Genomic DNA, 25,210 nt, shown 5'->3' on the forward strand with positions numbered 1-25,210 from the left:
ACTTTGGCTACTCGTGTTTCAGACGTAGTTTAATTTACGTTATGTTAAGGATTTCTTTAAAATTGAAACCAATATTGCGTTTTAAAATTAAAATATTTATTAAAGTTATCTTATAAATACTTTTGTTTTACTTTCTTTTCCAGAGGAAGAAGGCGCCGAAATCTTTCTGTTTTGCTTTTGAATCGAAGGACAACGCGGGACACGCTATTACTAATCTGTACAATTTAAAAATCCCCAAGTTTCGCAGGCGCCGCCTTTCGATTCTTAGTTGTATGTATCTTTGCTTTTCATTAGGTGCTTGTCCTCACCGGGGGGGATCTCACTTTCACAATGGCATTACGACCCAGGAAAAGAAAACAATCACACAGAACATACAGTATTCGTCTGAGTGTAACTACTAAACTGTTGGAAATTTCTAGTAAATTCTACGAAGTTGGAGTGCTAACTGAACATTTGTTGGGGCATTCTATTCTAACCTGATATTCTAGAGTTACTCAACCTTCGTGATGGGTCGTCGGAACAGCAGGATGTGTGGTTCGGGCTGGTGGATCATATAGTGGATCCAGCCGCGGGACTGCTGCACACCGATTGATCTCCATTCGTTTTCGGTCATTAGGTGGGTTTTTGGCACTAGTTTGGCAATATCCTTCGGTAGGACGACATGTCTATCGGAAAGGAAAGGAAATGAGAACCGGTCTAATTTAAGGACGCCAGAAAGTTGTTTGGTGGCCGTTGCTTTTACCTGTACTCATACTCGTCGTCGTAGTATTTATCCGAGTAGTAAATATCTTTCACACTCATTTTCTGACGGTTGGAAAAATAATTGAACACTAACTGATAAATAATTTGGTACAATTATGAGTGAAATAACCACTTTAGTCGCAAGAAATTAAAAAACACTCGCGCCAAAGGATACTAGAATGAGCTTTCCCTTTCTTGTCGCAGTTGTCGTGGGGCATTTAAAAAAGTCTTTCGTGGTGGCGGTTGAAATTTTTGTCAGCTTGGGTTACACTGAAACGCAGATCTTTGCGTTCGAGGTTTTGACAGTTTAATCCAAGTTCGTTCGTTATAAGGTGCGGTTGTTTTTATAAAAAAAAATATCACGATGGCGTTATAATTTGTTCTCGAGCGACGATGCGATCAAAAATATTACGTGTCGTCGTTAATTGTTAGTTTTGTTTTATTATAGTTCGGGAACAACAATAGCGCTATTGTAAAATTGAAAACTTTAATGAATAAATATGGCTGGAAAAATCCACATTGAAAATGCACGGTACAGTTTTCAATGCGGCGAAAAAACTGCAAATTTATAGTCGTTGTTTACATATAGTCACATAGATATAAAACTTAACAACTAAACACACTTTACAATAATTTGAACTAACAGGAAACACCATCAGTTCACAAATACTTAAAATTAAAATTACTGTCGTTTTTATTATATATCAAAACTAGACGACGTACTGACTATAATTTGGGTGATAAACGTTTAACGACAGAAAACATTGATGACGTTGAAGACGCAGAAGAAAATATATTTGTAGCGTAACGAGGATAGTGAGACAAACATAGCTACCGGATAGAATTATCTGAGATATATCATTGCCTTCCTGTTCGAGTGCTTTGATTTCAATAAGGATACGGAGGTTTCTCCATGGTAGAGTAAGGTAAATACGATGAATAAAACATTTCACCCAGATGTCGTAGTACGGGTTCCATATCATGCAAGCAGAGCACAGGATTGAGCGTACCAAGGAGCAATCATAGCGAAAGAGCCTTACCTATTCTCAGAGTTAGGCCAAGTTGCCTATTCGCCTTGTTTATGATCATGGAGCAATGCTGCCTAAATGTTAACTGAGCATCCAAAATAACACCATGACAAGTTTATGACACACCACAGTTTATGGAATTTATAACAGCAACTTCTTTTCGGATCCACAGCAAACTCTACCCCTGATGTTCGTGAGGTGCTTACACCAGCTGTGTTAAGCATTTACTGAGCGAGCTGCGATTCTTCCTACGAAAATATGACGTCCTGTCAGGGGCATGGTTTTGGTAACAGATGAAATTAATCGCTTATAAGCACGCTATGTCCTGAGCGCGTTATCAACGCTGTTGCAGTGGAATATTTTTAAGCGCCATCTGTTGAATTATCGTATCCACCTTAGACGCCAAGTTTAAACGCGCTGTTCAACTGCACACCGGACTGAACCAAGTTATCGGCTGCCACGCGAGGTCCTTTCTTCAGCTTTTTCGTTCGTCATCGAGGTCGACAGCGACAGCTCCGAAACGACGTTCTCTTTCGCTTTTGTGCACGCATACGGCGTGTAAGTTGATTTTCGGTGTCGTGCAAAGTTTCTAGCAGAAAACATCAAAAATGGTGAGTTTTGTAGTTTTTTCATGCGAAATCAAAACTGCGAAAGTGCATGCTGTACGGTACTGGTGAAATTTCGTGCTGGCGCACGTGATTTTGTGAATAAAATACGTTTTATAGGCAGTGACGGAATGCCTCGTTGCTGAATCAAAATGTCGGCTGAGTTGTGTGGCTGACGGGTTAGTGCGGTAGCGCGAAGGAGAGCGCAGTATGTCGGGGCGGAGAAAGATGCGGTCTCTTTCTTTTTCCGGCCACAGACTGTGACTGTACAGATAGCAGACCAACCACAGTGCAAATGGACGTCCAGCTGCAAGGTTGGATCGTGTGTTGAGCAGTGTTGTTCAATAGTAGGCCTGTGTGAGAAGTAAAAAAGTGTGCCGCAGGACTTTTGCTCTGAAAATTGTGTGAAAAACGCGTTTGTGCTCCTGCAATAGGAGTGTACTGCTTTAAACTTGAACTGATCTACTTAATTAGTTATACGAAAGGACTGAAAAAGGCGTAAAAAATGGTAAATTTGCATGATAAATTTAGATAGTTGCCCGTCGAATAGGATGAGAAGCGCAATGACGTCGTAAAGCGAGGTTTCAGCTGATTGCGAAATGAGGTTTTTCTGTACTAAGTTATGTGCGTGGAATATAGTTTCTCGGAGAGCAATCGGATGAGATGTTCAGCATATTCCGAGAAGGGAAAATAGTGCAAAAAGCAATGAACAACAATCACTTCGATGGATTGATTTTTTTATAGCTTTTACAAGAGCAATGCAATTGCTGGCGCATGTTTATTGATTTTCTTTTTTTTTTTGCGTAACCTAGGTTAACTTCACCGTAGACGAAATTCGTGCCATGATGGACAAAAAGCGGAACATCCGTAATATGTCCGTCATCGCCCACGTTGACCACGGCAAGTCGACGCTTACCGATTCGCTAGTCTCAAAGGCCGGTATCATTGCCGGTGCGAAGGCAGGTGAGACCCGTTTTACCGATACCCGTAAGGACGAGCAGGAACGGTGCATCACTATCAAGTCGACGTGAGTATCATAGTCCTAGATTTGAGGTCACTTTTTTTGGCATTGCTTTTTCTGACACAAATAATGCGCACAAAGAAAGTGCAACCCATGGTTGGGTGTCCGCCATGAAGGGACGACGGCCGTGCGGAAGAGATGCAGATGCAGGTAGTGGCGAGTGATGATTGTCTTTGCACATGCACACTACTCTCTCCCTGCCACTGCCATGCATGCGTCTGATATGTGTCTACCTTTCAGCACAGGCAACGTTTTTCTGCTGCGCTTTGGGGTGGTGGTAGTGATCGGATTCGTCATCGTCAACGTGGAGAAAATTCATTCATTGATATTTTTCCAATCAGCAAGGCGATGGCAACAAATGGCATCGGGCCACTGGTTTTTAAAACCACTTTTTACATTAATTTCTAGCTCGCAGGAAATTAAAAAAATTAAAAAAAATTGGCTACTGAGATTTATCTTTTGAGGTTAGGGACGTATTATCTTTTCCCATGTTGCCTATTTAAACTTTCTTGTTAAAACGATGCTGGCAATTCACAGCATGCTTTGATTGGTTTCCACTATTTTTACTCGCTGCTTGAAAATTGCATTTATTTAAAAAATGGGAATTTTTTATTGATTTATTACATTTGACTTTTAATAATGTTCGTAACAATGACAACAAAGTTTTACCATTACTCAAAAAAGCGAAATACTTTGCATGCTGCGAAACTGGGTGAAAATCAATGCCAAAAAAATTAATGTTTTGTAAAATGTATTGACATTTTCCCATTCGCCACGCAGTGCCATCTCGATGTACTTCGAACTGGATGACCAGGATCTGGTGTTCATCACCAACCCGGACCAGCGCGACAAGGATTGCAAGGGCTTCTTGATCAATCTGATCGATTCGCCCGGGCACGTCGATTTCTCGTCGGAAGTAACTGCTGCGTTGCGTGTCACCGACGGTGCTCTGGTGGTCGTCGATTGTGTGTCGGGCGTGTGCGTCCAGACCGAAACCGTACTGCGCCAGGCCATCGCCGAGCGTATCAAGCCGGTCCTGTTCATGAACAAGATGGACCGCGCTTTGCTGGAACTGCAGCTGGAGGCTGAGGATCTGTACCAGACCTTCCAGCGTATCGTGGAGAACGTGAACGTCATCATCGCCACCTACAACGACGATGGCGGCCCAATGGGTGAGGTGCGTGTCGATCCGTCCAAGGGTTCCGTCGGTTTCGGATCTGGTCTGCACGGATGGGCTTTCACGCTCAAGCAGTTCGCCGAGATGTACGCTGTCATGTTCAAGATCGATGTCGTGAAGCTAATGAACCGTTTGTGGGGAGAGAACTTCTTCAATGCCAAGACAAAGAAATGGGCCAAGGTTAAGGATGACGACAACAAGCGCTCGTTTGTCATGTACGTGCTGGACCCGATCTACAAGGTGTTCGATGCTATTATGAACTACAAGACTGACGAGATTCCAAAATTGCTGGAGAGAATTAAGGTTACGCTGAAACACGAGGACAAGGATAAGGACGGAAAGAACCTGCTGAAGGTTGTGATGCGTACCTGGTTGCCGGCTGGAGAAGCTTTACTTCAGATGATTGCCATTCATTTGCCATCGCCAGTGGTTGCGCAGAAGTACCGTATGGAGATGCTGTACGAGGGTCCGCATGATGACGAAGCCGCTGTTGCCGTCAAGAACTGCGATCCAGAAGGACCACTCATGATGTACGTGTCTAAGATGGTGCCGACTTCCGATAAGGGACGTTTCTATGCCTTCGGTCGTGTATTTGCCGGTAAGGTCGCCACTGGCCAGAAATGCCGTATCATGGGCCCTAACTATACCCCAGGCAAGAAGGAAGATTTGTACGAGAAGGCAATCCAGCGCACCATTCTGATGATGGGACGTTATGTTGAGGCCATTGAGGATGTCCCGTGCGGTAATATTTGCGGTCTGGTCGGCGTTGATCAGTTCCTCGTGAAAACCGGAACAATCAGTACCTTCAAGGATGCTCACAACATGAAGGTCATGAAATTCTCTGTCTCACCTGTGGTGCGTGTTGCCGTCGAACCCAAGAACCCGGCTGATCTACCCAAGCTGGTAGAAGGTCTTAAGCGTTTGGCCAAGTCTGATCCTATGGTGCAGTGTATTATTGAGGAATCCGGTGAGCACATCATTGCCGGTGCTGGTGAATTGCATTTGGAAATTTGCCTGAAGGATCTGGAAGAAGATCACGCATGTATACCTCTGAAGAAATCCGACCCCGTTGTGTCGTACCGTGAGACCGTGTCGGACGAATCTGACCAGATGTGTCTGTCCAAGTCGCCCAACAAGCACAACCGTCTGTTCATGAAGGCCGTCCCGATGCCGGACGGTTTACCCGAGGATATTGACAACGGTGACGTTAACTCGCGTGACGACTTCAAGATCCGTGCCCGTTATCTGGCCGAGAAGTACGATTACGATGTAACTGAAGCCCGTAAGATCTGGTGCTTCGGCCCGGACGGTACAGGCCCGAACATCGTGGTTGACTGCACCAAGGGTGTGCAGTATCTGAACGAAATCAAGGACTCCGTCGTCGCTGGCTTCCAGTGGGCCTCGAAGGAAGGTGTCTTGGCTGAGGAGAACATGCGTGGTAAGTTTATTGGATAGATTAGAAAAATTGCCATTGTTTTCGTGATGATTTATTCTGTATCCTGAAAAATAAAATTTGAAGGATTCAATTTTTTCAAGCTCAACAGGTCTGACGCTTGTTTGAGCGTAAAGCTGTTGCGCTAAACTGTTGCACCAAACTAATCGCTGGCTTTGCTTTGTTTTCGGCAGGTGTCCGTTTCAACATCTATGACGTTACGCTGCATGCTGACGCTATTCATCGTGGTGGTGGTCAAATCATTCCGACCGCTCGTCGTGTCCTGTACGCTTCGTACATCACCGCCGCTCCACGTATCATGGAACCGGTCTACCTGTGCGAAATCCAATGTCCGGAAGTTGCCGTCGGTGGTATCTACGGTGTGCTCAATCGTCGTCGTGGACACGTTTTCGAGGAAGCCCAGGTTGCCGGTACGCCCATGTTCGTCGTGAAAGCGTATCTGCCCGTCAACGAGTCGTTCGGCTTTACCGCTGATCTGAGGTGAGTGTTTTATAATTTGTTTTTGGAGAAAAGTAAACAGCAAATTGGCCATTAAGTTCAGCAGACTGTTTTATGATTGTTGACCCAACCAAATTTGCTAGAGAAAAATTTGTTCGAAAACTTTGTTTTTTCTTTCTGATAGAATTTACAATACCTGTCTTACAAGACAATTGCTTTTTGTTGATTTATAAAACGCCTTTCTAGAGGACAGTTTGTACAAAAATATGGTTAATTTTTATTACAGATCCAACACCGGCGGACAGGCGTTCCCGCAGTGTGTGTTCGACCACTGGCAGATCTTCCCCGGAGATCCAGCTGACCCCAGCACCAAAGTGTACAATATCGTTCAGGATATCCGTAAGCGTAAGGGTCTGAAGGATGGTCTTCCGGATCTGACACAGTACTTGGACAAATTGTAAACAGTTTCCAATCTTAACAAAACACACACACGAATCAAACAAACTAGAGGAATGTAACCAATTCAGCTACAACAATTATTATAAATTTAATTTATAAATGTTTACAACAAATCCTAAACATTGCTAAACAACACACACGAGCACACACAATTTCAATTACCAAACCAGCAGCCAATCGACATACCTTCTGCAGTCGCTTTTCGTCAGCTTATCCAAGTGTCCCCCGAAGTTCAAACCAAAAGTCGGATCTACCATCGCTTGGCGTCGAAAAAAAGCAGCAACCAAAATAATAGATGGGCTCAACAGTTCCCATTTGAAATTCCCAAATGCAAGCAAGTTAATGCGATCAGAAAACAATAATGGAAAAAAACAGTGATAAGAGAGAATACAGAATATGAGAAATCATGTTGACAAAGAAACGAACGGAAACGAGTGTAGTTTTACTTATTAATAGATTTTTACTTGATCGATCTTTTTTTTATTTGTTTCCTCATTACATTAGTAACTGTTAAGAGACATTCATTCACACGCACTGGAGAAAAAATGCTTGCATTTTTCATTCGATTGTTTATTATTTTCCTCTAATCTTTTATTTGGGAATATAATCTATACAGATAACATTTATTTTACTTAAAACACTACAAACAAAAGCTCAACAGACTTGTCATTTCGGATCACCAAAACCTAGAGCACCTTGAATGAAAGAACAATTGTCGTCCGGAGTCTTTGGCAGCGAGTTCCAACCAGGAGGAGGAGAAGCAGCAAGCCAGGCAGCGTAGCGAGGTAAATATTGACCTTTGTTTGGCATTTCGTTTATTTCTCTAACATATATGATGATTCACAAAAAATATGAATAGATGATTAGACTAACACATTCAAGCTCAACAGGTCTGAAAGTGAAACTAACAGCAGCTCTTCAAATGGTTCCTCTCTAGACTTTATAATAACGGAATTTTATTTTTATTTTTCACAGTTCATATCGATGGGTCAGCACTAAGGAACGGATTATTTGTTACAGGTAAATATCAGACTATACTACTGGAAAGTTTTTTTTTTATTTAGACTGCTTGCATTCGGTCATTGAATGATGCTAAGAAATCATGGACCTGTTCTGATAACCCATGAGTCGAAAAACCGATTATATCTGACACCTCTTCTGACAATGACTGAACGGCTGCTTAAAATACGTAATTTTAGACGAAGTTAGAAATAAACTGATCACAACTTATACTTTATTTTACAGGTCCTAGGCCACGACTTCATTGGTTTAAATTACTGCTGCCTAAAGGTAAGTGTAAGCGACCAAGCTAGCAATTCCGATACGAATCCCAAATTGAATGATGCTAAATAATCATGGACCTGTTCTGAAAACCATACATGAGTTGAAAAACGATTAAATTTCTGACACCTCTTCTGACAACACCGTCTGTTTGACAACTTGTGCTGGAAACCAGAACGACTTCAGTTATTTTCGGTATGTTAATTCGAGTTTCTTTTTCGGATTTCTGTTGTTGCAGGCGCGGACCTAATCAGCTGGATTGACTCAATCTCCGCTGCTGTTTTAAAGGTAATTATTATCACCTTTTGCGATTGTTTATTTTAATTTTTTGTGATGAAATATATATTCACGGACCTGTTCGCATTAACCGTGACCGATTTGAATTATTCTGATTTGTTTGGCTGAATAAAAACTGCCTCTTTCGTCTATTAAATCATTTCACTAACGTGTTCTTTTTTATTTGATCTCTTTCCAGGGGTTGCCTTCGCTGTATGTCTGTCGATATGACGAACTTTCTGATTTTATACAGCAAACGACGTCGCAACCAAGACAGATAAAGCTGCGATCCTGTATACTCCGTCAGTCTCTTCCTGTCGAGAACATAGGCTTGAGGCTAACTGGGAAACCTTCGGGCGTTAATCCAAAAAATAATTTTAAAATTTTTATTCCATGAAGCATGCATTTATGAATTTATGAAAAATGTTTGGCTCCATACCCTGTGGTCCAAACTTACAGAATATAAAACTGATTCTCAGTCGTTACAGGTAGGTATTTTTCAGGTATTAACAGACTGCTAACAGTTAGGACTAGTAGTTTTACGAAAAAAAAGTACAATAAAAACAAACTAAAAAGAAGAGAAGTTTTTAATGTTATTAATGCTCTGTATCACTGCTCAATAATTTAAGGCCCTATGTCAGAGGATCATGGTATCGGTACGTTCCAAATTACATGAGTTTGGTCAGCGATAGCTCTGCCTAACCTAATCGAGCTGCGAATTCTACGGTTCATTTGATGCGTCATGCGGGTCATGCGTCGAACAAGCAACTATTTGGCAGACGACTTTTCCTCTGTTTCGGCTGAAATGTGTCATCATTTCAATGCAAGTACGAAATCATTCCTAACCAAAACCACTATATGCCTGTAGACTTCAAGGCAGCGTATGATTCAGCGAAGCGAAATTATTTATGCGGGTTATCAGGGGCCCTATTCTGAAAGTCGCCCCACCTAAATTTTGTGGATGAGAGCTCAATTTTCGATTCTGAGAATCACCCAGGTGACTCCTTATCTTATCTTATCTGGGTGACTGTAAAAATCAAATGGGGCCTGTCAGATGAGGTGAGGGTGACTGTGAGAATAGGGCCCCAGGTTTATTGAGAAGGGACTTTGGCGTAGTTAAGAAATATCCCTGTAGGAGGCGCCTTCCAAAAAAATTTACAAAACCGATTGCACAGGGTTTTGTAGGGAATTTCCCGGCGGGCTTCATGGGGGCCTACGCAACTACGGGCCAGACGTTTTGTTTACCATCCGACAGATCTTTACGGAATGACGGGAGTAAACGTGCTCAGGCATCACAACTTTATTGATTTTGAAGCAGCGTACGATACAATCGATCCAGATCGGCTATGGCAGATAATCCACGAACACGGATTTCCGGATAAACTGACGCGACTGATCAGGACTATATTGGATCGAGTGACGTGTTTCGTACAGATCTCGGGGACACTTTCGAGTCCCCTTGAGACGCGACGAGTATTGAGGCAAGGTGGCAGCTTATCTTGCATGCTATTTAACATCTATCTTGAGGGGATGATCTGACGAAAGCGAGGTTTAGGAGGTTTGGGCTAAAAATAAATGCGTCGAAGACCAAATACATGAAAGAAAGAGGCTCAAAGGAAACACGTAAAGGCCTCCCACGACGGTAGCTGTTGACGGAAGATCCAGCGGGAAATCGGACCTACTTTGTTCTTCGCAAAACGCTACGATCAGGAAGCATACGCCGCCGTACGAAGAACAGTAGTTCTTTATCGACTTCTAGCCGTGACACTGCTCATGGATGCTATAAGCGCCCTTGCCGTGTTCGAGCGGAAGGTACTGTGGACGATATTTGGCGGAGTACAAACTAGAAGCGGGGAGTGGTGGAGACATATGAATCGAGCTACAGGTACTGTTTAGAGAGATTCCCATCGTGCATCTGGCGAAAGTCAGTACTCTATGATGGGTCAGACACAGCGTAAAGATGCCGAACGAGAGTGCGACGAAAATAGTTCTCTTCAGCGACTGCACCAGCACCAGGAACAGGGAGGCTCAACGTGCAAGGTGGCCAGGTCAAAGGTATTTGCGACTTCTGAGATGACTGGGAAATTGGCTACGAGTGGCCCAAGTTGACTGCTTCAAACAGTATGAACCGGAGTGGTTCATACACTAAATTTTGGCGTAGGACTACGTCTTACGGCGAGGTTTGGAATAGGGTGTCATTCCGAAAAATTCGAGCGTCACTAAAAATGATAGGTAAATAGGATTGGTTGCAAAAGACGTTATCATAGTTTTAACGTATTTTTAGAAAAAAAGTAACAAAATCTCTCCGTCCCAAGAGGTCGACGATTCTTTACGACGATTAAACCTAGACCAATTTGATATCTGTGCTTGGAAAGTATGCCACAAAGAGTGACAAATTCTCCTCGTCCCAACAAAATTCCTTGCGAACGGGATTAAACCTAGTCCAATTTGATATCTGTGTTTGGGAAGTACGTCAGAGTGCCAAACCAGCCCTCTTCTTCAATCGGTGTTATCGTTTAAACATTAAAACTAGTCTAATTTGACGTCCTGAACGTAAACAACTTTATTGAAGTGTAAAACCACCTTTTCATTCAATTGATCTCACCGTTAAACATTAAACCTAATCCAATTTGATGTCCTGAAAGTGAAACTTCATAGAAAAGTGAGCGGCCACCGTTTCCTTTTGCACGCAGAAAAATGAACAATGAATTCTCAAACTGCAGTCTGTCTCAACAAATACTGCATGTAGCATGATGTACATGAAGAATCGTATTATTACATGCGTGGATACATGCTACTATCCCTACAAACAGACTTACGTAGTCCTGCGTCACCTATGCGGTCGTGTCTTATACACAACCCCTCCGATTTTCTTTTCGGTTTTTGAATTTCAATGGGAAAAATTTCCCCTAGGCACCCCCTCTAGCTACGCCAATAGGAAGGGATCGGTTTTTCCATCGTAAAAAAAAATCTTCATTACTCTAGCAAAGTCAAACGTGTGTTCAGTTTGAGATTCGTCGGGAGTAAAGAATAAAGCTGGTAACATTAGGAGGGGTTATTTGAGGTGAGGTGCAGGCGCGCAGAGAAGCGCCATCATTACAGTCACATGCTGCAAGATCTTGTGGCATTGACATCTTCAATTTTAACCGTAGACTAGTGGAAAAGAAGTTGCAAGAAATGGACTCACCCTAGGGCCTTATTTGTTGGATCGTGATGATGTTTCATGTTATCAATTTCCCGAGCATCTCAGAAGTACTAGGTCGCTTTGGATACACCGCTCTGATGTCCAGTATCCTTACGACCGGGCCGACTTACCCACTTTCGGCAGATATATGCTGGGAGGCCGCCCAGTTAGCTTCGAAGTACGACGCTGGTCTAACAAGCCAGTCGTCTTATGTTCGAATCTCGGCTAGGCGGTGCTTGCTAGTTAGAGTCAGTAGGATTGTTGCACTGGCCCCGTAATTTTCCTGTACTCTAACAGTCGGCTGCGAAGTCTGTCGATAAAGAAGGGTAATGTCTAAAGACGGTATAAACCCATGGGTTTGCTTTTTATGATGGGATACTCTCCAGGCAGTGCCTGTAGCTCGTGATGTGAGTTTTGTGGATATCGATATTGTCAGTTTCGTACGGCGGCGTGCATGCTTTTTGATCTTAGCGTTTTGGGAAGAGCAAAAAAGCAAAGCCATGGACATAAACGTCTTTCTAAGACTTGACCCTTCTTTATCGACAGACTTCACGGCCGGCTGTTAGAGTACAAGACGCCTAGCCGAGATTCGAACAGACGACTGGCTTGTTAGAGCAGTATCGTGCTTCCAAGCTAACTGGGCGGTTAGCAGCAAATAAGGTCCAATTTACAGCTTGAATGCGTCGCTGAATCTTCTTACTAGTGTTGTCTGCGGTCCCCAGCGATCCCAAATACACGAACTTATCCAGCACTTTTAGCTCGTCGCCGCCAATGATGGGAGGGGCGCGTTCGTTTTCTTTGAGCCTCCACCGCTTTTTCATGTATTTATGGTCTTCGACGCGCTTATGGCGATGTCGATAAACATGTAGGATAGCTCATCACCTTGTCCAAAACGTCGTCGTGTCTCGAAGGGGTTCGAGTGTCCCCGAGATGCACGAAACACATCACTCAATTCAATGTAGATCTGATCAGTCGCGTCAGTTTGCCAGGGAGGCCGTGTTTGGGCATTATCTGCCATTGCTAGTCTTGATCGACTGTATCGTATGCTGCTTTGAAATCAATAAAGATGGACATTTCTGCAAGATCTGTCGAATGGTAAAAATTTGGTTCGCAATTGCGCGAGCCCCTATAAAGTCCGCCTGATAATGCTCTACGAAACCTTGTGCCATCGGTGGCAGACGGCGTAACAGGAGCTGGAAGAGTACCTTGTAGGTGATGTTTACCAGCGTTACGCCGCGATAGTTTAAGCAGTCGAGCAGATCACCCTTTTTAAAGATGGGACAAACCACACCTTCCATCCATTCCTCTGGTAGCTTTTCCTCCTTTCAAATCTTGGAAATGTAGTATAGAGCCGTTGTTAGTGTTTCTCGGCCATGTTTATAAGGCTCTGCCGGTTGACGGTCCTTACCCGCGGGTTTGCTGGTATTCAGTAACCCGATTTCTCGTTTGACTTTTTGGAGATCAGTTGCTTGGACATTACTATTTTTCATGCACACTCCTAGGGTAATTTTTGGTCCACCCCCTTCTGCAACTGAGCTGTTCTCGAGGTTCTAAAGTGTTCATCGACTAAACTACTACAACCACCTGTCGACGACCTCGCGTTCGTTTGTGATTAGATTCCCTCTTTGGTCCGTATACATGTCGGGTTTCAATGTGTAGCCCTTGCGCGTGTCATTAGCTCGAAATAGTTGCTCAAATTCTTCACAATCTCTGTCCTCCATTTGACGCTTTTACTTCTCAGGATCGTGGCCAACTGGTTCTTTGTTCGTCGCTATTTGGCCAAGTTCTCCCTAGTGGCAATGCTCAGATGATTTTTTTCTTCTCCACCGCTTGTTGGCATTCCCCATCAAACCAATCATTTTGTATACTCCGGGGCTCGTCACCTAGTACCGTCTATTCTGTCCCAACCGTCTTCGAGGTTTGAAGCACCTAACTTCTCGGAAGATGGTAAATGCCTCATCCAGTATTCGCGCATAGTTTTCGGCAGATTGTGGGTTCACTAGCTGCCTAATGTTCAACCAAGGACGGCTTTGGCGTGTCTGATATATGGTTGACAGTTATGAGCGCTCATATATTGCTACTAGGTGTTGGTCACAGTCAATATTCGCACCCCGTAGGGAACGCATGTTGTAGATTTCCTCCGCCGCTGCAAGTTCCTGGCTGTGATATGATACTCTGCGAAGCCTTTGCTACCGATGCCGCTCTTCGGATCATCACCTCAAGAGTGATGTTCGTCTGCAAACCCTCAGCATCTCGAAGGGACTCGATAGTATCCCAGTGATGTGCCACAAAACACCACTCCATCCAGTAGAGCTCTGAACAGCAGTGGTTTTCGGGGGCCGTTCCCTGTTTCACCAAATGTACACTTAAACGACAGATCGTCGATAAATTCCGAGAATTCAACTTGTAGACTCACTGTTCGTGTATAGACTTCAAGGCGATGTACGATTCTTACGATATTACGATAAGTGGTTTGAAGTAGGGTGAGAGCGACGTGTCGGGCTGTCAATCAAATTTGCTATTGCAACATTGCATTGGAAAGTGCTGATTGAAGTGTCGGTATGCAGAAATCTCACATGCTGTTGGGGCTTAAGCAGAGTTCGCGGATGGCAGGAATATCATCGGTGTTATACACGCATCTTAACAAGCAGTTTAGCAAGAATTTGTCGCATGACGGAGCGGATATTAACACGCCAACACGCCTGACTACAGAGGTCACGTGGTAAGGAGCGACTAGCAAGGCAACATTCAGTAGAGAATCCACTAGAGGCCGACGACTACAAAACGCGCACTCGTTGGATGTGCGTTTTTGACGAGAATGCTAGAACAACGGGCTTTAGAACCGATTGGAAGATAGCAGCTCAAGATCGACAAATGGTCGGTGTTAAATCAGACTGGGCCAAGTCGCAAAATTCAATCTTCGTACGTGTGTGATAGTGTGTATGTGCATGTAGACGAAGCAATCCAGCACCCTAATGACCAATTTCGGATTAATTCAGTCAACATTTAGGCACCTGCATACTGTTTAACAATTTTGAATATTTTCGACTTGCACATTACAGTGATTTTTTCTTTACAGAGATTTTTAAATTTAATTTCATTTACCTCTTAGTACGAATCTGATGCCATCTAAATGCCATTTACCATTAAAGTCTTAGACTGATTTTTCGGAAGTTTTACTCATATGCTCATTATAGGTAGGATCTGCTAAGGTATTCTCTGCAGCAGGGCCTGCGGCATCATTAGCTTGCATGTCTTTCACTTCCATCTGCAAACTGTTATAGATTTGCATTGCTTGGGCTACCATTGACGTCACGTCGGAGGCATTGGATGGTACGATCAGTGTGTTATTCTTTTTCGCCAAGTTTTCAAAAGCATTCACGTACTTTTCGGCTACGGCCAGCGAAGCCGCATCGCGACCTTGCCTTGACTGCAACGAGTTTGCAACCATGGTCAGTCCCTTGGCACGAGCGTTAGCTACGGCCAGCAGAGCAGCAGCTTCACCGTTTGCTCTATTGATTTCCTCCTGCTTTTGAGCCTCGGAGGCGAGGATACGACTTTGTCGTTTACCTTCTGCAACGTTAATTTCCGCTGCTCGGACACCTTCCGACTCTAGGATTGCCGCTCGTTTCCTGCGCTCTGCTTCGACCTGCATTTGCATGGCCTCGTGGACTCGACTGGGCAGCTTGATGTCACGAATTTCGTATCGAAGGCAAGAAATGCCCCACGCCTCAGAAGCCTTGTTGATCGAATCCACAATGCTAATGTTGAGCGACTCACGCTCGCGAAAGATTTTATCCAGCGACATCTTACCCAGCTCGGATCTCATTGTGGTCTGAGCAAGCTGAGTGATAGCGAACTCCGGATCTTCCACACCATACGAGGCATGGTAAGGGTTCAAGATCCGCAGATATAACACACCATCTATGCTAAGCGTAACGTTATCCGAGGTAATGGCAGATTGCTTCGGAACATCAATAGCAATTTCTTTGAGACTCTGTACATATTTCACTCGGTCCACAAAGGGTACCAGGACATTCAGCCCAGGCTCCAAAATTCGATGGAATTTTCCCATTCGTTCCACGACCCAGGCCTGAAGAAACGTTGGTGTAAGAAATTAAAAAACAATTTAACAATCCACGAAAGCTTACCTCTTGTTGTGGTACGAACATAATGATTGTATTGATAGGTGTTGATTTGTATCGAACCTGTGCAGAATGTAGTAGAACATTGTCCAAGTGGTTATTTAAAAGAGCCTGCAAAAGTCACGGTACAGTATTAGCTTCAACCAACTGTATAAAACATTAAAATAAATGCACTTACCGGTTGCTTTTGACCGGTAATACCGGCTACCGCGGACGACATCCCTCGTAGTGGCAGCCGAGAAAGATTAGCCGTAGCACGAATCATGTTGTTTTCTGGAAGTATATTTCATCCAACGCACCGGAGGTATACGGTTTAAGTCACTTTGTACTCGTAAAATAATGAGAATTTGTAATAAAACAAAGAACAGCCTTTGAAAACGTATCTATTGTTGCGAAATTTATCAAAAAATGCTGCACTGCATGCAAAACGGGCAAAACGGCGGTCACAGTCACAAATCTGTAAACGTCAAATTGAAGCTTTTGAGTTTCTACACTCAACAAAATTTGCAACACATTTTCTACACGAAAATTTATTTATTTTATTGATAAAAGGCTAAAAATATTATGGTACAATAAACATTAAGGCCTATCCAGCTTTTAACGCGCTATAATGGTGGATGCCGTAAATTGTGTTCGTAATATGCGAACAATCTTTTTGACAACTCTGCATCCAAAATCTGGGCACTCTTCTCCTGTACGGCAGTGTTGTTCTTTCTTTCGTTTACGCAAAAGAAGGAGAGCAATAGTTTTGTTTAAATTTTGCACATTTTTGCTCTCCTTCTTTGGCGTAAACGACAATCCATAAAACTCCGCGAAGCCACAATCCATAAAACTTCTTATCCGTTATGTCCCTCTTCAGTTGATCTGCAAAATAAACAATGTTTACATTTTTACACTCGAACAACAAACAATCACGGATGTTTCCATAGTAACCCCGCCAGGGCGAACTGCTCCTGCAATGAATGTCAAAAGGTTGTGCCCACTAGCCGCCAATAGCTAGCTGCTCAATAGCCGCCATTATCGCTCGTGGAAAGCTACAGCGACTATAAATTACAAAGGCGCCAAGACACTCAAAATCTGCTAAATTTTGAAACAAAACGGAGAATACCATCATAAATAAAGGTAACTCTCCGCTTTCGTTCAAAGCGGAGGGCTCCGTAGCCGCAAAGTTACCGAGTCTGCTTTAACAAGTGAATGGTCGTGGGCTTAAATCTTAGTAGAATCAAGCCATTCGATGTCAAGTGACTTTAGCATGGGTTTATTCTCAGCCCCCCCCCTCCTCATTTACTTTTCCTTCATGCTGAATTCTTGACAGTGCAAAAGTTCCTCCTATAGTTAAGTGTACTGGGCAGAGGAACGAATGAGACCTCGGACGGCTATAATATGGCATAGTACTGGCAGTGAGGAATAAGTGGGTGAAGTATAGATCAAGCTTTGAAGGAAGGGTAAACGAAACTCCAATACACACAAGCAAGCTTAAAATTTAATAAGCATATTGCTCATTCAATAGCGATTATAGCAAAAAGAAATGCAGTACAGGTCATACAGCAAACACCCGGGCGATATCACAATAGTTCAACACGGGAAAAAAAGTCTCGGTATGGAAAGCTGGATTGATTTACTTGACAAAATAAACGATATTTGCCTTCGTGACGATAGTGGCAACGGTTTTGCCCGCAACGGTTATAATTGGGTATTTTAATTTTCCCAAAAATGTTGCTTTTTTTACCTCATTTGATAGCCCGTCGTTTTCTGAATTTAACAGTTCTTTTTTTTATTTCAATTGAGTCAATATTTGATGAAAAAATTAATAAAAATCAAAAATAGAGTGATGTGCTGTTTGACAGATATCAACCAAGCCGATTGATTGAAATGATGTCAGAAGTTCTCTTCCTCTCTTCTATCTTTCTGATAGAGCTTTTCATTTTGACCGAGCTTTTGACAGCTCCCATATGAAACTTGTATCGTCTGATGACCATAGTTTATCTATCCACTGTGTTGTCGAAGGCGAGCTGAGAAGAAAAATGGTTTACTTATAAGCTATCGTCTAATCTCAAAAAATTTTTTTAAATAAAAAAAATGCATTTTTTTATTACTTTTACTCGTCAAATTTGGAAAAGTCTTCATGTGACTTTACAGTGACATCATATCTTATCATAATATGCAAGAATTTAAATACCGCTAAAATACCCAATTCATCGCGTACGAAAGGGTGGGAAATTAGCAATCCACCTTTTCGCGTGCGTAATGGCGGCTAGTGGGTACAACTTTCGAAAAACGTTAGCATGCCTTTGGCAACTTTATTCTCGTCAAGTTCATGTTTCCACCCTTGATTGTTGCTGTAGAACTTTCAAGTGTACGTGAGCGGAGCTCCCAAAAGCAAATAAACATTGTCGAAAAGTGTAGCAACTGGCCGCCATTAAGCGCGCGAAAAGGTGGATATTTTCAGCTGAGTTTTACACACCCCATCGACCAGCGATGCCATATTTTCTAAACAAATGTCTGGAACTGCTCGAAAATCGAAAAAGTCGAGCAGTTTTCCGGTTACTCGAATTTTCTGGTTTGAAAATAATCTGCAAAAATCTGCACACTTTTTTAGGAAGTCTGTGAAAGTTTAAAGAGCTTCGAACAAAAATCTGCACCAAAACAATAAAAGTCATAAAAACTGCAAATATCTGCAAATTTATAATGATCTGCAAGACCGTTCCAAAAATCTGGAATTTGCAGACAAATCTGCAAGTCTGGTATCCCTGCCATCGACATCTCTATAACGAGCTGCAGTAAACGTCAGCGACAGCATGTCCTGGGCTCAAAATTTGACAGCGGGCCCAAATCAGACTGCTGGTAGTTGAGTGAAACGCAGTGCTGACATGCTATCTCATTTTCGCACACACGAGATGTTGGCAGCGAAAACATGGTTGCCTGCCGATGGGCTGGTTTTACAAGAAATTTTGCAGAACACCATCAACACGAACAAAACATTTTTTACAAAATATGCATTAGAATTTGGCTCAGTGTTTAGCGCATCCTTTTTTCATGGGGGCAGTGCACCAGCTCGCCCTTCAAAATTTAGGTAAACACGAAATTCTAACCTCACTCTCGATTTAAATAAACATGCCGCAGGACATGTGCAGATCGTAATTTCTTAAAAGTTGGTGTAAAATTCGAGGAAAATCTATTAATTTAAAGTTGTGGTGATGGCTCTGGAAACAATCCATAGGGCAGGAGCCTTGAAACAGACTAACAAGGCTCACAAACATGGTAAACACTCGTCGAAGCGAGCACTGGAACGAGTTGCAAAAGGTTTGTTATTGTTTCACAGTAGAAGTATATGGAATACATTTTGAATTTTTCGATATTATTTTTATGTAATTGCAGGAAAGGCCAACGTAAAATCTGTTTCGAAAAAAGCGAAACGAGAAATTGGACGGGAAAATCGTCGCCAGCAGGCGAATCAGATTCGTAAAAATAAACGCCAGGAAGCGATGGCGCTGAAGCGCAGTCTGGGCGGAGCAACGACTGCACCGTTTTTGACCTGCATTCTGCCGCTGCATGCCAATGTAGACGCCAACTCGGCGTTGGCCATTATCGAGGGTTGCGACGAGGAAGCCACCGTTCAGAAGCTTGCCAATGGAATGCGTTATATTAAGTGAGGATTACTGATGGTTCTGTTAGGTTGGTTTGAATTTTAATTTTCGTTTTGTTTTAGTCTTCCACGGTTTCGTCAGCGTTTTTCCTTTCTGGTTCCGCAGAAGGGTCATGGTCATGAGTTGGAAATCTTGGACTGTTTGAAGGTGTGTGATTCTGCAATTTTGCTTGTGTCGGCTACCGAGGCCGAGGATGATGTGATTGATAAGGTCGGAGCAAAGATTTTGAATATGGCTCTCAGCCAGGGGCTTCCAACGCCGATGGTTTGTTTGATGGATTTGGAGTCGATAGCACCGAAGAAGCGTGGTCAGGTTAAGGCTAGCGTCCAGAAGTCGATATCGACGGTGCTGCCGGACGAAAAGTTGATGACCTTGGATACCAACACCGATGGGTTGAATTTGCTGCGTCGCGTTGGCGGACAGAAGCGGAAGATTCTGCACAACAGAGGCAACAGACCGCATTTGTTTGGCGAGCACGTTGAGTACGTGCCCGAGATGGGCGAAGAAGGTGTGGGAACACTCAAAGTTACTGGATTTCTAAGGGGTGTGGCACTATCTGTGAATCAGCTGGTTCACATTCCTGGTTTGGGGGATTTTCAGATGTCAGAAGTGTATGCTGTTGATGATCCTTATAAGCTAAGGAAAAATGATGAGGAAATGTCCTCCGAAGAAGTGAGGCTGCTGGCAAAAGCGGATCCACAAAAGCAAACAAGTTTGCAGCGAGAAAATATCCCGGATGAAATGGATGCCGAGCAAACGTGGCCTACGGAGGAGGAAATCGCCGCATCAAGAAACGAAAATAAGAAGAGATTGATTAAGAGGATTCCTAAGGGTATGAGTGAATATCAGGCGGCTTGGATTCCGGATATCGAGGAAGTTTCGGAGAATGAAAGCGACGATGATGACGAGGATGATGATGATGACGACGACGACGATGATGAAGAAGACTACATGTCTTGTGAGTCAGATAGCGAGAGTAAGGTGGCTGGGGACGGTGATAATTCAGAAGATGATGAAGAGTTTGATGAAGTTAGCGTTTCGGACGGTCCGGTTTCGGCAGATAAGTACGATACGCAAATGGACATGGAGGAAGAAAAGCAAAGCTTAGCGAAACTAAAGGCAGCAAAAGACGATGAGATCTTTCCGGATGAGATAGACACACCGGCCAATATTCCAGCAAGGGAACGGTTTCGTAAATATCGCGGTTTGGAATCTTTCCGGACGTCTCTTTGGGATGTAAAGGAAAATCTTCCGCTGGATTACGCCAAGATTTATCAGTTTAAAAATTTTGACCGTACCAAAAGGCGAATCATAAAGGAAGCGCAGGAAGTCGATGATGGAATTTTGCCCGGGTGGTACATTCAGATCTTTGTTAAGAGCGTTCCGCAGGATCTGTGGAATGCCTACCTGTCCGCTGGCAATGGTAATCATTTAATTGTTTACGGTTTGCTACCGCACGAGCATCAAATGTCCGTTATGAACGTTTGCCTCAAGCGAACGCCCAATTCGTCAATTCCGATCAAATCGAAAGAACGAATGATTGTCCAGTGCGGCTACCGTCGGTTCATCGTTAATCCCATCTTCAGCCAGCATACCAACGGGGACAAACATAAGTATGAGCGGTTCTTCCGACCCGGAATGACTGTGGTGGCTACCTTTTTTGCACCGATTCAGTTTCCACCGGCGCCGGTGGTTTGTTTCCGTGAAAATCCGGACACTTCCCTGGCGATGGTGGCCTGCGGAAGTATCGTCAGCTGCAGCCCGGATAGGATTGTGCTGAAGCGTGCCGTGCTGAGTGGACATCCGTTCAAAATCCATCGGAAATCGGCCGTCATTCGTTACATGTTCTTCAACCCGGAAGATATCGAGTACTTCAAACCGTGCAAGCTACGAACCAAGCTGGGTCGTTTGGGGCACATCAAGGAATCGTTGGGTAAGTTTAATTCAAGTCACGGTGTTGGGTGTTGAATATTAACTGCATTTTTATTGCTTTCAATAGGAACTCACGGTCACATGAAGTGTATCTTTGATTCACAACTAAAGTCACACGACACAGTGCTTCTGTATCTGTACAAACGAGTTTTCCCAAAGTGGAACTATGAGGATTGTGTCGTTTCATGTTCCCAAAACGCAGAGGCTAGCTTTGCTAGCGGTTCAGGAACTAACTCGAAGGAGGACGAAGAAATGCAGGAGTGATGGAACACTAAAAACAGGTATGAGATGAGTTGACCGCCTGTAGATATGGGTTGAACCTTTAAATGAATATTATAACCAATGTTATATATTACCTAACGCTGCAATGATGAATATTAGAACTTGAAGAAAAAACACCTGCAATCTAGGATACTTTAACAGACATTTTGAACGTTTTATTCTTTTAATTCCGTGATTTTAAATCGACTTTTTGTCGCACAGTCCTTAGAGGCTTTCAAGTTTACGGACATAGAAAGTACGGCTGAACTATACTGTAATTTTCCTCAGAACATTTTGAAACAAAACAAAATTTAAATAATTTTATTCTATCGTAAAACAATATCGAGCTACTTATGGCCAAGATCTGCTTCCTTGTTCCAGTATTTACATAAAAACTTCGTAACCAACGGGGCAACCTTCTCCGGTTCAGTCAGATGTAGATGATGCGTACTGTCCACAAATTCGAGCTCGAATTTCGGGTTCACTTCCTTCACGACATTTATGTACTGTTCGAAGTACTTCTTCTCCTCGTAGTACGGCGAATGCAGTGCTTTGATAAACATGTACGGCATTGTCATCCGTTTGGCAAGCTCCAGATTCACATCCTGACTCCAGCCAACCCCGACGCTGTACTTCAGTCGACTGTCTCGCGTGAAGTAGTACTTATCCGGGTGCATTGTAGATTTTTTGATATTACGATTCAGCAGATACGGTGCGGCTTCTTTGCTTACCGATTTATTCGTCCCGTGATGTAAGCGCTCAACAAGTTCCTCGAACGCATAGCTAGGTGGTTCGGATTTCTCGCGATTTCTTATGTCCGCTACGAGCATCTGAGGTATTTTCTTCTCCAAACGTGGTCCAATTTTTGCTGGATCAGCAATGTGTGGCTTCAGTGCGTCGATTCCCACAAGAAAATCAATCTTGTCCGGAAAAATAGACGAGAAAATCATACCAACGAGTGAGCCCATCGAATGGCTCAGGAATGAGATTTTCTTCCAATGATACTCCTGCATAATAAGCTTTAGCAAATAGACACTGTCGAGTGTGTGATAAGTCATTCCGTCAGGAATTCTTGAGGACAACCCGTGTCCAGGGAAGTCAATAGCAAGAAAACTAATGTGCTGTGGTAGGAGCGGTATTAATCGGTCGAAAGTTCCTGCATTGTCCTGCCAACCATGCAAACATACGACCGGACGTACGTCCTTTGGTCCCCACCATTTACCAGCAATTTCCCCGTACGGAACCGGAATGCGCACCTCCTCGACCTACAAAAAACCAATGTAACATGGACTTTAAACCATTACGCATGGCGTGTGTGTCAGAGCATTACGAAGCAACTTTGTACTCTTACCTCTCGTTTAACCCCCTCGCGCGTTTCCTCATGCTTCTGGCTGTGAACACCGCGGTGAACATTTACGGTTATTGAAGCTGCATAAGGGCGCAAAGCCACTTGTGTTAAAAGGACAGCAGGACGAATGAGCGATTTAAACTTGGACATTCCTAAACAAGTAAAATTAGCCGCATTAATAATAAAACTCAAAAAGGTACTTAAAAAAACTTACCTTCAATCAGCCAGGAAACGTGAACAATGAAGCGAGATGCTCAAGGAATAATCTTTATAACTCTCTTATCAGCAAACAGCATGAATCGCACATGCGTGTTGTGAAGCACTTCCTTCCCTTATTCTCCGTTTTTTTTCGCAATAGACATATATTTTAATCGGTCTAATCAACTTGATGTAGGTACCTGAAGAGTTTATGCGTAAATCGATGATTGCATTTTGTCTCAAGACTTCAGTAGTAAATTATTCATTCAATAATTTGACAGCTGAGCTCTCACACCTTCAAACGGTAGGCGGTGCAAAACACGGAGTACTGTATTAGTGACGAGTAGACAGACACGTGTTTAGCTGGTTTAGCTGGGTCGCTTGATGGTTGGTCGAAGCAGGCTGTTGTAGAATTTATGCACGAAAAAAATAATGTGACTATTTAAGGTTAGAAAATTCGGCGGTATTTAATATCTGTGATTGAATTTGATATTTTTCAAATTCACTGTTCACGAACCGGAACTTAAACAATAAAAATGTGTTATGCAAATTTCGAAGTCCTAAAAAAAGTTTACGTCAAACATTTCTAAAAAGGATTGAATTTCATGAAGTTCTAAAAAGAACATTCGATGTCATACTCGGCAAATAATACAATTTTTAAACAATCCTTTAATGATGAAAAATTCAGTATTTTCGCTTGGTGACTGACTATTTAATTATTTTTTAGAAGTATTTATTTTTTATTTATTTTTACACCTTTTCAAACTCTACGATCAGCCATATCATTTGTTAACTTCACTTAAACTAACAAGTTCAATACAGAACAACGGTGCGATGCTTATAACTAACTATTCCACAATATCTGTTAGGAAATTAATAGGTCTCGATAGCAGCTTTTACGCAGCTTCAAAGCTGAAATGTATTGTTTAGATAATTTACAAAGCATTTTAAGTAGTACAATTTTTGCTAACATTTCGCATTTCATTCCGTTTTTTTATCTGAAACGATTTCTTCTTCTTCAACTATTTATTTAATTAACTTGCGTGGAATCAGCTATGCTCTTAGCTTTAAGAACCGTACTGTTTGCCGTACTATTAACTATTATCTCTATAATTAGTTTAAGTATAAGTAAGGGTAAAAGTATTCACTTAGGTTAAGATAAATCGCGAGGTTTTCAATAGTTACCTAAGCGATCAATAGAAATTACCTAACGAAGAAGAAAACACTTTAGCTCACGGTAGTTCCAAATCCAAAATAGTTTATAATTCAATTTTATTTGAGTAAATTTAGTTTAGTTTTAGATTTAAGGCTCTACTTTAAGCACAATGGGGTTAAGCTCCATATGACAGTTCGAGCCACGAGGTAATGCTTCATGACATTTGTCCGTGTGACGTTTGTGTACCGTCAGATTGATTGTTACGGGCGGTACCGAATTCACACTGAGAGAAACTGTCCAGTCGTTTCGTAACATCCCCCTACCCGTGAAGTTCCGGACCGTCTACTGACAACTGAATATCAAAAAGTGCTAATTTTACCGCAGATCTGTTGAGCATTCCGTTCTTAGTCTGAACCTGTCCATCCGCCGCGCCGCCTTAATCACGTCTACGATCCTGCCGCTCAACCATTTGGTACGCTTGGTTATAGTTGGTCCACTAAGTACTGTGCGAGGTGCCAACTGTCCAGCAAGTTATTTTTCTCCGCCTTGATAAGTAGTTCTGGTTAAGTGATATCTTTCGTACCGAAGAGTAAAAAGTGATTAGGTGTGAGAGACTCCTGTTCTGCTAATTCCAACGGGATGTACGTAAGAGGCCTGGAGTTAAGGGTCGACTTCAATCACGACTGTCTCGAATACCTCATCGCTAGGATATCGGGGGTGATCCGCAATGGCAGATATAGCGGATTTAACGGAGAGCACCATGCGCCCCCAAGAACCACCCATATGGGGTGTCGACGGCGGATTGAACAGTCAGCTTGTTTCACCGTTCGTGAAACTTACGGCGCAGTCCTCATGGAAGT

The 25,210-nt window shown here is 42.9% G+C and overlaps 5 protein-coding genes and 1 long non-coding RNA gene across 7 annotated transcripts; 3 read left to right on the forward strand and 3 right to left on the reverse strand.

Annotated features, from left to right (window-relative positions):
• Nucleotides 1-464: 464 nt before the first annotated feature.
• Nucleotides 465-814, reverse strand: LOC128743025 (cyclin-dependent kinases regulatory subunit). Its single transcript, XM_053839532.1, has 2 exons — nucleotides 743-814; nucleotides 465-665 (listed from the first exon to the last, which is right to left on the reverse strand). The coding sequence occupies exons 1-2, from the start codon at nucleotides 799-801 to the stop codon at nucleotides 491-493; spliced, it is 234 nt and encodes a 77-aa protein (XP_053695507.1). The 5' UTR covers nucleotides 802-814; the 3' UTR covers nucleotides 465-490.
• Nucleotides 815-2,266: 1,452 nt separating this feature from the next.
• Nucleotides 2,267-7,566, forward strand: LOC128744667 (eukaryotic translation elongation factor 2). 2 transcript variants are annotated; one of them, XM_053841835.1, is made up of 5 exons: nucleotides 2,267-2,380; nucleotides 3,187-3,401; nucleotides 4,176-6,010; nucleotides 6,199-6,505; nucleotides 6,750-7,566. In XM_053841835.1, the coding sequence occupies exons 1-5, from the start codon at nucleotides 2,378-2,380 to the stop codon at nucleotides 6,922-6,924; spliced, it is 2,535 nt and encodes an 844-aa protein (XP_053697810.1). In that variant the 5' UTR covers nucleotides 2,267-2,377; the 3' UTR covers nucleotides 6,925-7,566. The 2 variants fall into 2 exon arrangements, with proteins under 2 accessions (XP_053697810.1, XP_053697809.1); XM_053841834.1 differs by lacking the exon at nucleotides 2,267-2,380 and adding an exon at nucleotides 2,703-2,882.
• Nucleotides 7,567-7,713: 147 nt separating this feature from the next.
• On the forward strand, nucleotides 7,714-9,042 carry LOC128744668 (uncharacterized). The gene is made up of 4 exons (XR_008412404.1): nucleotides 7,714-7,942; nucleotides 8,168-8,212; nucleotides 8,442-8,491; nucleotides 8,679-9,042. It is a non-coding gene; the product is annotated as an uncharacterized LOC128744668 (long non-coding RNA).
• Nucleotides 9,043-14,692: 5,650 nt separating this feature from the next.
• LOC128742991 (stomatin-like protein 2, mitochondrial) lies at nucleotides 14,693-16,236 on the reverse strand. Its single transcript, XM_053839492.1, has 3 exons — nucleotides 15,987-16,236; nucleotides 15,815-15,919; nucleotides 14,693-15,756 (listed from the first exon to the last, which is right to left on the reverse strand). The coding sequence occupies exons 1-3, from the start codon at nucleotides 16,071-16,073 to the stop codon at nucleotides 14,818-14,820; spliced, it is 1,131 nt and encodes a 376-aa protein (XP_053695467.1). The 5' UTR covers nucleotides 16,074-16,236; the 3' UTR covers nucleotides 14,693-14,817.
• Nucleotides 16,237-18,913: 2,677 nt separating this feature from the next.
• On the forward strand, nucleotides 18,914-21,725 carry LOC128739861 (pre-rRNA-processing protein TSR1 homolog). The gene is made up of 4 exons (XM_053835362.1): nucleotides 18,914-19,111; nucleotides 19,187-19,457; nucleotides 19,518-21,388; nucleotides 21,455-21,725. The coding sequence occupies exons 1-4, from the start codon at nucleotides 19,006-19,008 to the stop codon at nucleotides 21,649-21,651; spliced, it is 2,445 nt and encodes an 814-aa protein (XP_053691337.1). The 5' UTR covers nucleotides 18,914-19,005; the 3' UTR covers nucleotides 21,652-21,725.
• Nucleotides 21,707-23,393, reverse strand: LOC128739862 (probable serine hydrolase). Its single transcript, XM_053835363.1, has 3 exons — nucleotides 23,211-23,393; nucleotides 23,000-23,148; nucleotides 21,707-22,913 (listed from the first exon to the last, which is right to left on the reverse strand). Exons 2-3 carry the CDS (start codon nucleotides 23,144-23,146, stop codon nucleotides 21,996-21,998), a joined length of 1,065 nt encoding a protein of 354 aa, XP_053691338.1. The 5' UTR covers nucleotides 23,147-23,148; nucleotides 23,211-23,393; the 3' UTR covers nucleotides 21,707-21,995.
• Nucleotides 23,394-25,210: the final 1,817 nt, after the last annotated feature.

The sequence above is a fragment of the Sabethes cyaneus genome, chromosome 3 (genome assembly GCF_943734655.1).
Source record: "Sabethes cyaneus chromosome 3, idSabCyanKW18_F2, whole genome shotgun sequence".
In the NCBI taxonomy this organism is placed as follows: Eukaryota; Metazoa; Arthropoda; class Insecta; order Diptera; family Culicidae; genus Sabethes; species Sabethes cyaneus.